The sequence below is a fragment of the Acromyrmex echinatior genome, chromosome 2 (assembly GCF_024713525.1).
Source record: "Acromyrmex echinatior isolate Ae372 chromosome 2, ASM2471352v2, whole genome shotgun sequence".
Lineage (NCBI taxonomy): Eukaryota > Metazoa > Arthropoda > Insecta > Hymenoptera > Formicidae > Acromyrmex > Acromyrmex echinatior.
In genome coordinates, this window is record NC_141853.1 from 23,139,550 (window position 1) to 23,153,259 (window position 13,710).

Genomic DNA, 13,710 nt, shown 5'->3' on the forward strand with positions numbered 1-13,710 from the left:
AACTGTGTAGCAACATGTCAAAACCTGCTTGATTTGTCGTCATATTTTGTTGACGACAACATAATTTGCTATATCTCTGCTAAAATTCTGCCAACATTATTGAATATGCCAGAATCTATATTATATCCATCACATCCATAGTTTCTGTTGGGAAAATTTATAACAGACATTTATGACAAAATCTGTTCTTAACACTCCTGACTTAATATCTCTCGAGAAGATGTTGAAGAATACGTTTAGATACATGCCACTGTTGTACAGTATCGCTAATAAGCCGCTACACTTATGGTCGAAACATGTATCCTTTGGTGGCAAAGTTCGTAGAGTGAGCGACAATCAATTGCATGGAGATAAAGTAATCGAGATCACTGGGCCTCACGACAACACGATTCCCACGAATATAACTATTCCTGCCAAAGCACTAGACATCCTGAATATAAAACTTCCTATTCTCATATTAATTGTAAAGAATTTGAACTTGTGGTTCAAATTGGAAGTTCAAGTATATGTTCTTTAAAGTTTATGATAGATATCCGTATTATTCTTAATATCTTAATAATGATTCTCTACTTTTGATACATATGAAGATAATAGATAAGCAACAATATCGGAGAAGATTCTCCTTTATGACCTACAATGTTGAAAAACTACCAAGCATCAATGCAAGTATAGCTCGTATTCCATTGAGATTGGATGACTGTTGGAATTTCTTAGAGATAAATCTTCAAACTCTTTGTCACCAAGTGTATAAGACGGATTACGAGGCTCTGCAAAGAGTAACGATCTATCAGAATTGTCATTTAAGAAGAGTGTATCTGCAAAATCGTCATTATAATGATGATGAGCTGTATCGAACTTTCTTCAATATGTATATGTTAAAGCAGGGAATCACTTTCATCGAAAAGTCTTGTCAGACGGAAGATTGTTACACAGGTTTTATAAATTCTCGAAGAAAAGTGAAATATATACATATATTAGCGTATATTTATTTCTTTTTGGCTTTTAGGACCTTTAGAGCAATCTGATTTGAATTGTTTTGTTGAAGATAATTCTAGTAGTACACTGTTAACAAAAATGGATTCACGTAAAACCGCAGGCAGCATGGAAAAACTGAAAAGTAATCTATCGATGAATTTAAATTTATATAATTCTGATACATTAAAAAGGAATCACATGTTACTGGATGCGTTAAATGATGCAATAAAAAAAACGGTATGTTTTTTGAAGACAAAGTGAATGCTTCACAAAATTTCTAGTAAATGATCCAGTTATAGAAAATAAATTAAAAAAAGATAGATAGATAATAGTAGTGACAACAGAAAAAGTAAATCAACATTATGAAAACGTATAAGACGGAAAACTCTTTACTAAATATAAAAATTAATAATCATACGTCGCGACTTGCGTCTTCTATCGAATTAAAAACGATCATGAAGAGCCAATTTTTGAAAATGTCAACGAAATATTATTCTAAGATAATGGAATTCCAAAACGTCCGCCGAAAATTCAGAATGCAGGAGATACATATATTAACTTAATGAACTGCACGTTAAATAATAACGCTAATAAAATACAGACAGGAAAAAATAATTCCACGACACCAAAATTTAAAGTAGATGCCATGGGTTTTTTGTCGTTTTTTAAAGCCGATCTATCTGAAAACATTAAGCTTGATAACATAAATAATAATGTGTCTGACATTTCAAGTAATGAATACATTCGTTCTAAGCATAAATATGTAAAAGAGAGTGATAAAAGTACCGCCAGTCGTTTAAGATCTTTAGTTAGTATTGAAGATGCTGAAAATTTAAATGAAAATATATATAAACAAATGCATTCCATCTCTAATTGAGAAAGAAGACGAGAACTGGACGAAATGACAAGGCATGTATTTAACGATGGATAAAACTTACATATCAAATTTTGTAGCAATAAATTATTCCGCGAAGAAAAATTACAGGATAAAGAACTTACCGTATACATAGAATTATTATTATATAATATAACAAGTATCGAAGAAACTGTCAAGAAAAGTTTACGAACAAAGATGACATACAAATAAATGTATTGATTCGCAATAAATTTAACTGCTTTTTAACAGATTATTTGAAAAAGTAGAATTTTAACAAAAATATATAAACAGGAAAATACATACAGTGAGAGCAAAAAATATTCATACAAGGAAATTTTTTATAAAGTCTTATTTGTAAAAAATAAACATTAACTAGCAATTTTATACAATGAATATATTCTGTTCTATAATTAATACACATCTTTTTGATATATAATTTTAAAAAACATAATCTATTTTATTATTTATAAATAAATTGTTAATTACTTAGCAAGAAATGATCGTCAATTAAATGTCGAATCGACGTCTTTGATGTTGAAATCATCGTATCGATATTAATTCGACATCAATTCGATGACTCATTTCTCGCTGGATAATATTTACTTTTTAAAAATAAAATTTTAAAACTATTTTCTCTGTACAAATACTTATGCACTCACTGTATGTATTTTTTTTCCATATATAGTGACAAGCAAAATTACACAATTCTTAATACATAAATTGCATATACATGATCTATATTCTATTAAGTTAACATTAACTTTAATGAATATTATATTATTAATTATATTACTTGCAATTGTTTAAGCAGCGTATGAAGTTAAGACAGCCTTCAATAAATTTTTTATTTTGAAAGTAATTCGAACAAATTTTTGAAAAAAAGTTTCAATTGAACAACTTTTCTTTCTTTTATTAAAGATGCTCGCATTTCCTTCATTAATTATCAACATTTTGCCTTATTTTGAATAGGCAAGAATAATTTAAATTCTGCCGGCAATTCGTCCTCTGAATATAATCGATCCGAAAAGTACACTCGCCGTATCCTACAATTAGCATGAATTTGGACCCTCAGTGTCTCTACATAATTTGTTCCATAGGCACGACGTGTGAAGTCAGCCAAATTGAATTGTATTTGATTCCATCCATCGTCCAGTCTCATTGGCATTGTACATATAAATGGTTTCACTCTCGTTGTTGATTGATAATTACTCGCACGAAATCTACGACGTACATTTTTGTCATCAATTATCTGTAATATGTAAATTTTTTTTATATTAGGAAAGAGAGATTGAGTATTTAATGAACGAAAGAATTCATAAAATTTCTTAAATATATTAAATATTTTTTTAGAATGATACAGATTAAGAACAGTCGACTTGTAATGAATAGGTTTTGAATTTGTTTAGAGTCTCAAAGTTAAATTAAATATTTTTCCCTTAATTTTTCCATAAATTATAATAAGAACCTCACCTGAACCTCAAATGTGAAATACTTTTTTAGATTCTTGATAATCATCACCAGAAAGGGCAACTTTATGCCCAAAGTCTTCCTTGGATCTGCAGGACACGTGATATATGTTGTGCTAACATTGCTGCCTAGTATCTCCAGGACAAGGCTTTGAATATCATTGTCAGTGATCCTCTTGATATGTCCATTTCTCACTTTCTTGTCCCAGATTTGCAGGGGTTTGCTGCCAATGCTGTACAGAATGGATAGAAAACCACTTTGGAAGGTGTTCTTGAACATTTTCGGATTCGTTTGGGATCCTGCTGCTCTGACAATTTTCTTATACCAAGACAAGGTTACCTCTCTATTTTCTCGTCAAATCTGCAATAAATTAATCTGATGAATTCGGCCGATTCCTCGGCGTCGATCAAATACCGCAACTAACCTTCTTCCATCTTAAGTTAATAAAACTATGCTAAATAAATCCCGGAGTGGAATGAAGGCACCATCGGCACAGAAAAGATCAAGCTGAAAACACGTTACGGGTGACGATTTAGGAAATTCATGCTTATACTTGAAATAATAAATTTTCCTTTGTGCATCGATTGTTTTACTTTAATTCATCTGAATCCATCGTTTTACGAATTGTTTCTTACGAAATATTAGCAGCGACTCTAACCTATAATCGACTGTTTGATCGATACATTGTTCCACACTATTCGTATGAATACATTAACGTAATCGATGCTTCATCTTGGACGTCAGACCTCAGAATAGCAAGCTCAAAATTATTAGATTACAAGTATAAATTTAATTTAGATTGCATTTATTATTAATTCCTTTATATTTTTTAAGGTTATAACAATTTAAACTAATGATAATATACCATTGCAGTTCACACATTACGAAGACAGTGGTAGACTTTTCGTGGCGAACCGTTGAACTACGATATCCATTTCTTTGTCTCGTCAATAAGGAAGAGATTCTTCATTTTTTTTAGTTTAGAGTTAGAGTAAGTAATAAAGTATGTTTCAGATATTTTAATTTATACTTTTCAGACAAATTTTTTTTATTCAGGATAATTTTTCTCAGAATTTTTTATATGAATTAAAACACTTTTCAGAAACGCTGAAAAAGTCTTGGTTCAATTAATTTTTTATCTTTTTGTAATTTCAGAATTAGAAAAGCTACTGTTTATTTTTCTCTAATTCTAGAATCAGAAAAATAATAAATTAATTAAACCGATATTGATAAAACTAGGCCTTGGAATTTTTCATATATGTGAATTTCAAAATATTGTAAGGTATATTTCCATTTTATAATTTCTGAAGAAATATTCTAAACTTTTTCAGATCTTATAAAATTTTATTAAAAATGAGAGATAGAGAGAGAGAGAGAGAGAGAGAGAGAGAGAGAGTTCTTTAAATCTTAGAATATTTCAGAATTTACATACATGAAAAATTTTAGAAAAAAAATGTAAATTTTTTCAGCAATTTCAATTTGTATAAAATATCTAAGAAATTTTCTAAAAAAAGTAGAAATTTATTCAAAAATTTTAAAATTTATATAAAAATTTTAAAATTTATATAAAAATTTTAAAAAATTGTATGAATAATTCTGAAAAATATTTTCACCAGTAAGATTTTAAGTTTTATTAAGATAAGATGTATCTATGAAATTTTTGTAGGAATTAAACAAATTAAGAATGTGCATACTAAAATTTTAGGTAAATCAAATCTCACAAATACTTACCAACTAAATGATACTTGATAAAGGATATTTTTTATTCAAACGAAAGCTGAAATAATAAGGACAGATAAAATAAAATATTTTTGTATTCGTGTGCCACCTTGTCATGCGTATATTTGAAACGCACAGTAAAAAGGCCATATACATGTACGTGAAACCTTTCTACAATCAACGTTCTCATCAACGTCAAATACAAACTGATGCGGATAGAGGAAAGCAGTAGATTCCTATACGTCATACAATTCACTTTCGAAAATGCAATTAAAGCTTCATCGGTACGAATGATCTCCTCAATCGTTAGGACGCATTCACTTAAGGAGCAATCATTCCTCTCGATAGATGTTGTCGAGAACTCGCATTACGCAATTGCGTTTTATACATACGTTACAGCAAATCGTTAAAAACAAATTATTTTACTTAAAGTGTAAATCTAACATAATCGGAACTACATTACGGTATCGTATACGGTACTTTCTCTCATGCTCGGCAATGCCCTATAAAACACAATATTCCTAGAATGAATATTAAAAAGGATAAATAATATTCATGTATCATTCTGGGGTAAATTTATCGTTCACAACGTTCGCGTGCATCATTTCATCCTTGTTTAACATACATTTGATAACAAGAGTGAAATAATACTTACAAAATGAAATAATACTTACAGAATGTTAAATGAAACCCTAGGAATATTGTGTGCTTACAGAGTGATTCCGCCACCTGAAAAATTGCGAGAAGTTAATTGTATATTTTACAGAAGCTTTACATAGTAATGTTGTAACATGATGAAACGGCAGCGGTCACTTGATCTTCCTTATACTAACCGAAAGTAAGCAAACGTAGCGGTTGTATGTGCGATGGCAAAACAAAATGATGGAACGAAATATGGATTACGCATGAAACTAATATTACACATTCTTCTTCTTCTTCTTCCTGACGGTGTCGACATATTAGTTTGTGTTCCTCAACACCTTGCGGATCAAGCCGGACAACGCAATTGACTTCTCAATGCGAACGAGCGAGTTTTTTTCTCTCTTCAGTGTCGAAGGATTTCGGTTTCCGGTATCTCGGTAAATTGATACGTTATATTCGCTTATCTATTGTTAATATTAACTATACGATATTACAGTTCATAACGTGAAATTATTCCTTTTCTCTTACAGCGTATGCGACGTAAATTATTTAATTTGAATCTTTATCTCGCTTAGTTCTTGAAAAACTATATGTATATAATGGAATCTACTACTGCGTCTTGTAATACTGAATGTCACATGAACAAGAAAGGCCCACTTATAAAAGCGATCGGCAAAACAAAACCCAGCTAGAGTCTCGAAGAGTCAATAAATAATTTTTTCCCAGCAAATGTCTCAAACAAACCTCCTTTTAATGGATAGATCCATCATTTTCACGCGAACATTTCTTACAAATTTTCAATATACCGAGTATCGGGCATTATAAATAAAAATGCACACGACTTTAGTGAACAATAATACAGTTTATTAACCGTTATAGAATGTTTATGTAAACGCTTGTATTTATTGTTCAGTAAATCGTATATAATACAAGAGCAATGAATAGAAGATAGCAAGTCGCTTGGTTTTGAGAATGCCGGTACAAAACTCTGTGTCGTTACATCATAAAAGGCAACGTTCAATCAGTTTATATGGAGACGCATAGAACTTTAAATCAAAAAGTAAAAGTTAGTAAATCATATTCAGTTTGTACCGTTTCTCAATGTCTATCTTCATTCATTATTAAGTTTCTTCCACTCTAGTATTCTTACTCGTTTCTCGACAATAATACAAAATTCACCGTTCTTTCAGGATTATTTCTCAGCAAAATTAAAACAATTTCGTAATAGTCCGGACGCAACGGGACAAATTTTGAATTATTGTCTTCTCTTCTTTTTTCTCTCTTTTTTAGATTCATCGAAATTTCCGACGCAACGTATCATTACTACCTGCGAACGATAGGTGTACGGAAATTTCTATTCCCCTCGCTTCTCAACCAGACAAAATTCGCCGTTTTCAGGCTGTGTTTCTTATCGCAATTTAAAACAACTTTAATAGTCTTGACGTAACGGGACAAATTTCTTTATTACTATTTCTTTTCTTTCCATTTTATATTCGCTGAAATTTCCTATGCAGCGTATCATTACTTCTTATCCGAATGACAGATGTATGGAAATTTCTGTTTTCCTTCATTTCTCAATATTTTACGATACATGAATATGTAACCCCAGGTTGCTTCTGGCCCCCGTAGAAAAGCAAATTGGGGCATAGGGACAGTGTATATCGCATTACGTATGTTTTACCAATTTAAACATTAACTACCTTAATCTTTCACACGTATCTTTAGCGCACGTAGCCAGAGTTTACTCTGGAAAAATACGTGATTTTATGTATAATTTTCATGCGACTAAATAGAAATAAATTTTTAAATTGTTTTTTTTTTTTCAAATAAAAGCGATGAAAAAATATACACACAAAATATATAAAATCAATTTCGAACAACCGACAATAAAAAAAAGAAAAAAAAAGAAAAATGATCAATTAGACAAGACATATTTATTCATGATAGTATGTGGAAGCTAAGATTCAATTGAAAAATTAAGAGATGGTCGCATTTCATCTCCAGGTCGTGTTGTTTTACTTAACATTTTCCTATAGTGTTCATTATATATTATAGATTGATCCTAACTGGAGAATGACCATTTTGAATCATCATGGATAAGTATATTAATATTGTGATCCTGTCAATGAAAATGTGTTACAATAAATACAATAGTTATACATATTTGTCACTGCTAGGATCGCAATCACGATCAAACACCAATAATTCCTTGCGATTCCATAGCATTATTAATTTTGCAAGAGTTGTAATATATGAATCGTTCAATGATACGCTATTGTACGTGATTTATAACAATAGATTGCCGATAGTCACAAAAACTTATCAATGTCTGTTGTGACTAATCAGACGTTTCTAGTCATTAAACGAAAGAATTCTTACATAATTATTAAATACATATCGCTTATTGGTGCTTGAATGGCATTTCAATATAATTAGGACACTGCAAAAGCTCAGGAAGATTTCTTACATACTAATAGCTAATTAAAATAATTTTATATATTGATTCAAATTTATATTCGATGATTATTTTAAATAATTTTATATAAGCTGATTCAAATTTAGATTCGATCTGATTTTTCATATTATATTTCAGTAATGTAAATAATATATAGCAATTCAATAAATAATAAACATATAAAATGAAAAAATCTATCATGCACAACGCTTTATTTAATTCATCGACGAATTTTTCTGAGGTACATATAAATATATTTTTACAATTACAAATATAGCCAGATTATTGTGTAGCAACTTTTTTCAATATAAATTATTATATTGGAAAAAAAGATTCACACAATGAGTTTTTTTTAATAGATCAGATTCCTTAAAGGAATCGGATTTAGTAAAAAAAAATGTTAATACAACCGCGGCTGAGACTTTCTTAGAGTGCAATCAAAGAAAAAAGTCTCTGTCGAGGAATATCATATCTACAAATGAACTGGCAATAAATGAACAATAATTAACGTTATCAATTTTGTAAAGAACTTTGTAACAATGAAATTCATTTAACTTCCTTTTGCGGTGTCCTGGAGAAGCATAAATATAACTCAACATTATATATGTCTTAAGCGCTACTCAGTTACTTATCGATAGCTCCATCCATAATGTTATTTTTAACTTGAATGCTAATGTGTATTCCATCACCAGACGCACCTTTGTCCTTCTTCACTTGTGCTGCGTTCGAGGCATTATCAAGTCCCAATTTACTAAGTGTACGGAGCGCCCTTAGAGCCGCTTGATTGCGGCTCGCGGTTATTGTTGCTCCATTACCGTGACAAACTTGCGGTGGATCAGTGCTTAGCGACACAAGTGATAAATATTCTTTGTTTATAGATACTCCCTGAAACATTAATGAGAAATAATAGTTTATAATTTATCTGATAATATGGCAACATCATCATTTCGTGTTCATACTATGTTCCACCTTAATTAATTAGAATTATTTTAATATTTTTTTAATTTTACTGATCAAACGATCGATTACCTTAGGAAAGTCGCTAAATTCTACGCTGAAATTAAATAACTGAGATAAATAATGCAATTGATCCTTGGGCGAAACACCAGCCGTATTCTGCTGTTGCTGTTCGCGCAACTCTTCAGCGACTATTTGTACGCTGGGTCCATTCCCCAGTTTAGATTCTTGACCTCCGTCCACCAGTAAAAGACCAGGTACTAATTGGCGGCCTATGGTACCTAGAGATGATAAAATTTTAAAATTTATCGAACACAGTGTATACAACGTTCGATGTTTTTCCTTACCTCCTACCGAGTGAGGTTGAGTGTCGTTCATTTGTTCGTCTTCGAGAAATGTAACTTTTCTAGGCTTTGACTCCGTGTTCTCGTTCTCTCCCGTCTTTATGGACGGTTTTGAGGGTTGCGGCGATGGTTTACTATATCCCAATTGCGCCAAGAGAGCCTCAGCCGCAGCTCTCTTAGCCAATTTTTTGTTAGGTCCGATTCCTTGGGCGGAGTGCTGACCCATTGTCACTTCCATGACAAACTCTCTGCGTCTTGGTGCGCCTTTCTCGTCTATTAGATTGTAAACCGGCTCCCTCTCTCGTTTCGCCTGTTGAATCTGAACTAACCGAGAAACCGGATTGACCTCCTCCGCGGCTTCATTCTCCGCACGAGGCTCCTGATAAACTTTGATTAAGTTTCGAGATTTCTTCTTTGTCGCTGGTGGCTTACGTTTCACACGCATTGATCGGTTCTGTATAGTAGCCGGTAACGGAGGAAGACGCTTCAGTTCGTCTAACATCAACTCGGCGGCGCGTTTCTTCGACACCTAAGGAAACAGGAACGATATAAACATTTAAAATTGCGTCATTATTTATCATACATTTTACATGAAAGATTTGAGAAATTACTTTTTTCGAGGATCCTTCTCCCACAGTAACCTTCTCGCCGACGGTGCATTTTGTCATGAAAGTTCTTATATGAGGTTTACCGCTTTCGGATACGACTTCAAAACTGACTGGCAGTCCACGTTTTAGAGCAGTTTCGTGAACAAGAGATACGGGACTTTTCAACTCAGCGTTTGGATCGTCAATGCCACCCAACGTACCATTCTCGTTAGTATTATTGGTATTTGCGATCTCTTCTGGTAGTGGCAACTGGCGTAATTGTTCCAAGGCTCTGCTAGCAGCATCATGACGTGCAGCTTGGCCTGTTAAACCTCTACCTGTGAACTCGCGTTCACCCACCTTCAGAGTGACAAGATACAATCCCTGAAGATCCGTGTGAACTCCACGATTGTACGCGATACGCGGATTGTACATTCGTGGAAAGTTAGCACCGAATCCATGTGGCATAAATTGATGCTGCAATGCAGCTGGAGGAGCTTGTCGGAACGTATAAACAGTTGGTTCACCTCGTTTCATCGCTAACGCGTTCAGTTCGACGGTGGGAGGCAAATGTCCTGTAATCCAAAATAGCATATTTAGAGAGATCAATTAAATAGTATTGGAAAGATCTGTTGATTTTATAATTAACAAAAATATAGTTGTACATAAATCGACATTATTTTGTACAATTATAACATTTATAACTACTTACATTAAGAAAAATAACATTTCAAATTGATATGGTACTATATTATTGCATCACAATTCAATGCATGTAAAATTTACAATAATTACCAGAACCTGTTGGACATTTGCCCAGATGGCCAATTCTCATGGCCTTGGTGGGCTTAGGTGGAGGTTGACGGTACCAAGTTTTCGTCAATGCTTCGGTCGCTGCGCTATGTTGAGCCTTCTTTATACTAGGACCTTCAGCAACATATTCTTCTTCACCCAGTTTTAGTGTCACCGTGAATCTCTTTTTATGCGCCGGTCCCTGCTCGTTGGTCAGCCTATATTGATGTTGAATCCTATTGAATCTCGCTAACTCGTTTAACAAACACATAGGTGTTTTTTCTTTCATGTTTGCCAAAGCTGGATTAGTCGCGGCATGATTCTGACCAGATGCATTGTCATCTCTGGATTCTCCATTAGCATCGTTCGTTATCGCTTTCGATTGATCCACATTTGGTTGTTGTGGTACATGCTGCGGCTGTTGCTGCTGCGATTGTGATTGTTGTACCTGCTGCTGCGATGGCTGTTGCTGCTGAGGAGATTGATTCTGCTGATTATTCGGTTGCTGCTGCTGTGGCTGTTGCTGATGTGGATACTGAGGTTGCACATTTTGAAGAGTCACAGAAACTGTATTTGCTTGGTCCTTCATGCTAACGCTAACCATGGTATCTGAAGTTAAATGTTTCAAATTAATTATTATTGATAAGAACAAGAATCTAATTTTTCATTGTGTATCTGTACTTACTGTTAGTACTGTGCGTATTCATACCCATCAACATTGGCTGTCTTGGATTTCCATGCGGCGGGCCAGGATGCTGCATGTGATGCATATGCTGTTGATGGGGGGGCATGGACAGTATTGGTTGATGTGGATTCCGATGTGGTAACAAATGTTGCGGCTGATGTAGCTGGGGCATGTTAGCCTGCTGCATAGGCCGCATTGGTCCTGCCATTCTGTATTCATTTTTGTTTGATTACAAGTCTTATTAAATAAATTTCTTATGTTTATATTAATTTTCTATAAGATAGCAAATACGTTTCTATTGTATATAAATATATTTAATCTCTTTTATAATAATTATCTGAAATAATAAGGAAATTTCAACAAATAATAACTATCTTAATTCTATTTTAATTGTTAATTCTTTAAAAATTTTCTCATATATGTAGACATTACAGCAACATATCATTAAACCAATAAACAGAATCATTAGAAGGTTTCTTTATCAATTTTTAATCATTTATACAAATATTTACACAAATAAAATTCTTTATTTCAATTCTACATAAAAAGAGTATTCTTAGAATAAACTAATATTTCAATATACTTTTTATTTCATTGTCACAAGAATATAACATAATATTTGATTAGAGGATATTAATCTATTATGCTTAACATAAGATTTGATTAGAGAATATTAACCTGTTGTGATCTCGAAGCTGATTTTGCATTGCGTGATGTTGATGACGTAACATCTTATGAAAATCTATGTAGACAAACCTGTGAAATGAAAGCACAAATTCAATCCTATTTTAATGTATTTCAGATAATAGAGTTGCACGACATATATAAACACATTTAAATGGGTGTTTATACCTGTGCTATGTAATCAATCGATAAGATAATTAAATTTTCAATCATGTTCAAACATATAATACATTTGTCTTTTGTATATATAAGTTTTCACATAGCAATCAGCAGACTATAAACTGTTCTTCTGCTGACTCTGCTAATCAGTGAGCGAGAATACAAATAAATATTTCATAATTATCAATAAACAAGCAATTAACAGTTGACAAACTGTACCGTTTGTTGATCTTGTTAATCAACAAAGGAGAATACAACTCCGAGCTCTCTGTTATTCTAAAAAGGTCTACTTCAAGTTTATACTTAAAAAAAAGGGTCTGCTCCAAAATTTACTCCGAAATGTAGTTTCCAACGTACGCGCGGTATATCCTCTTTTTCGCATTGAGACGCCAATCGCGAGGTATACAGATTTACAGCGGAAAATCCGATCGAGTCTAGAAGACGATGAAGACGATAGAAAGTGATAGCAAGACGATATAACCTTCCTGCGGGGAAGGGCGAGCCGGTATAACGGGCGGTTTATTACACGGGCACAGGGGATGCAATCTCGCGGCACGTCGTCGCGGCCGCGCGCAATTTCGTACGCACGATCGCGTGCTCCGGGTTGCGATCGTCGATCTTTCCGTTTCTATAAATAAAATCCGTCCCCCGATGGAATGGGCTTGGTCCGGCGGCGGCAACGGCGGCGGCGACGGCCCATCCGAACAATCGGAGCCACGCCGCGCGCGCGGCACGTACACCCTTTTTGCTCACTTTTCCCCGCACTTACCCGGTCACGTTCGCTCTATTTCGCGGAAATTAGGGTGTGTCGCGCAGCACAATGAAATTTCCGACGAAATAGACCCGCTCCGACGAAAACGAACACCGCCAGGCCCTTAGCACGACTATTGGCAAACAGTAAAGAAAAGTACTCGGTAGACTAAAATGCGGCCATTTTGATGTGGAGCTAGCGGCAGAGCGTGACGTCATCGATCACATTCTGACCGACGATAGGTATACAACTTGCGAGAAGGAACAACAGAGATAATGAATGCGATAAAAGAAATTAAAAACCTCTTTGTTGATTCCCTTTAAGTCTCTCTCCTTTTGATCGCATTTGAAAAAGGTAAATACTTTCTTTTCTATGACTTTTGCAACCGTTCGAAAAGTTGTTTATATATAATTTTGATTGTTGAGAAATCGCTTATAATTATACGCAGAGCGGTTGAGGTTGTGTTTATATGCGTATTTAAACTATCTAAAGAAATTAATGTGTACGCGTGACATATTATTTACCACATTTATGGTAAATAATATGGTAAATAATAAATCGACGAGAGAAGAATTTTTATAATATAAGTACGATTAATCTTTATCCTTTGCATGTG

The 13,710-nt window shown here is 33.5% G+C and overlaps 3 protein-coding genes and 1 long non-coding RNA gene across 12 annotated transcripts; 2 read left to right on the plus strand and 2 right to left on the minus strand.

Moving 5' to 3' along the window:
- The first annotated feature begins 513 nt into the window (after positions 1-513).
- On the plus strand, positions 514-1,344 carry LOC147910654 (cilia- and flagella-associated protein 20-like). The gene is made up of 2 exons (XM_087416703.1): positions 514-933; positions 1,007-1,344. Exons 1-2 carry the CDS (start codon positions 582-584, stop codon positions 1,234-1,236), a joined length of 582 nt encoding a protein of 193 aa, XP_087272829.1. The 5' UTR covers positions 514-581; the 3' UTR covers positions 1,237-1,344.
- Positions 1,345-1,868: 524 nt separating this feature from the next.
- Positions 1,869-4,207, minus strand: LOC105154352 (cilia- and flagella-associated protein 20). Of its 4 annotated transcripts, none has more exons than XM_087416701.1 (4): positions 3,978-4,196; positions 3,744-3,826; positions 3,323-3,694; positions 1,869-3,101 (listed from the first exon to the last, which is right to left on the minus strand). In XM_087416701.1, exons 3-4 carry the CDS (start codon positions 3,596-3,598, stop codon positions 2,796-2,798), a joined length of 582 nt encoding a protein of 193 aa, XP_087272827.1. In that variant the 5' UTR covers positions 3,599-3,694; positions 3,744-3,826; positions 3,978-4,196; the 3' UTR covers positions 1,869-2,795. The 4 variants fall into 4 exon arrangements, with proteins under 4 accessions (XP_087272827.1, XP_011068135.1, XP_087272828.1 ...); XM_011069833.2 differs by having other exon boundaries at positions 3,323-3,679; positions 3,978-4,195; XM_087416702.1 differs by lacking the exon at positions 3,744-3,826 and having other exon boundaries at positions 3,323-3,679; positions 4,185-4,207.
- On the plus strand, positions 4,193-5,465 carry LOC147910655 (uncharacterized). The gene is made up of 2 exons (XR_015548442.1): positions 4,193-4,310; positions 5,025-5,465. It is a non-coding gene; the product is annotated as an uncharacterized LOC147910655 (long non-coding RNA).
- On the minus strand, positions 5,128-13,321 carry stau (double-stranded RNA-binding protein Staufen). 6 transcript variants are annotated; one of them, XM_087416684.1, is made up of 9 exons: positions 12,563-12,666; positions 12,353-12,482; positions 12,179-12,256; positions 11,501-11,709; positions 10,819-11,424; positions 10,048-10,598; positions 9,440-9,965; positions 9,165-9,373; positions 5,128-9,020 (listed from the first exon to the last, which is right to left on the minus strand). In XM_087416684.1, the coding sequence occupies exons 3-9, from the start codon at positions 12,229-12,231 to the stop codon at positions 8,760-8,762; spliced, it is 2,415 nt and encodes an 804-aa protein (XP_087272810.1). In that variant the 5' UTR covers positions 12,232-12,256; positions 12,353-12,482; positions 12,563-12,666; the 3' UTR covers positions 5,128-8,759. The 6 variants fall into 6 exon arrangements, with proteins under 6 accessions (XP_087272810.1, XP_011068080.1, XP_011068097.1 ...); XM_011069778.2 differs by lacking the exons at positions 12,353-12,482; positions 12,563-12,666 and adding an exon at positions 13,113-13,321; XM_011069795.2 differs by lacking the exons at positions 12,353-12,482; positions 12,563-12,666 and adding an exon at positions 12,701-13,106.
- Positions 13,322-13,710: the final 389 nt, after the last annotated feature.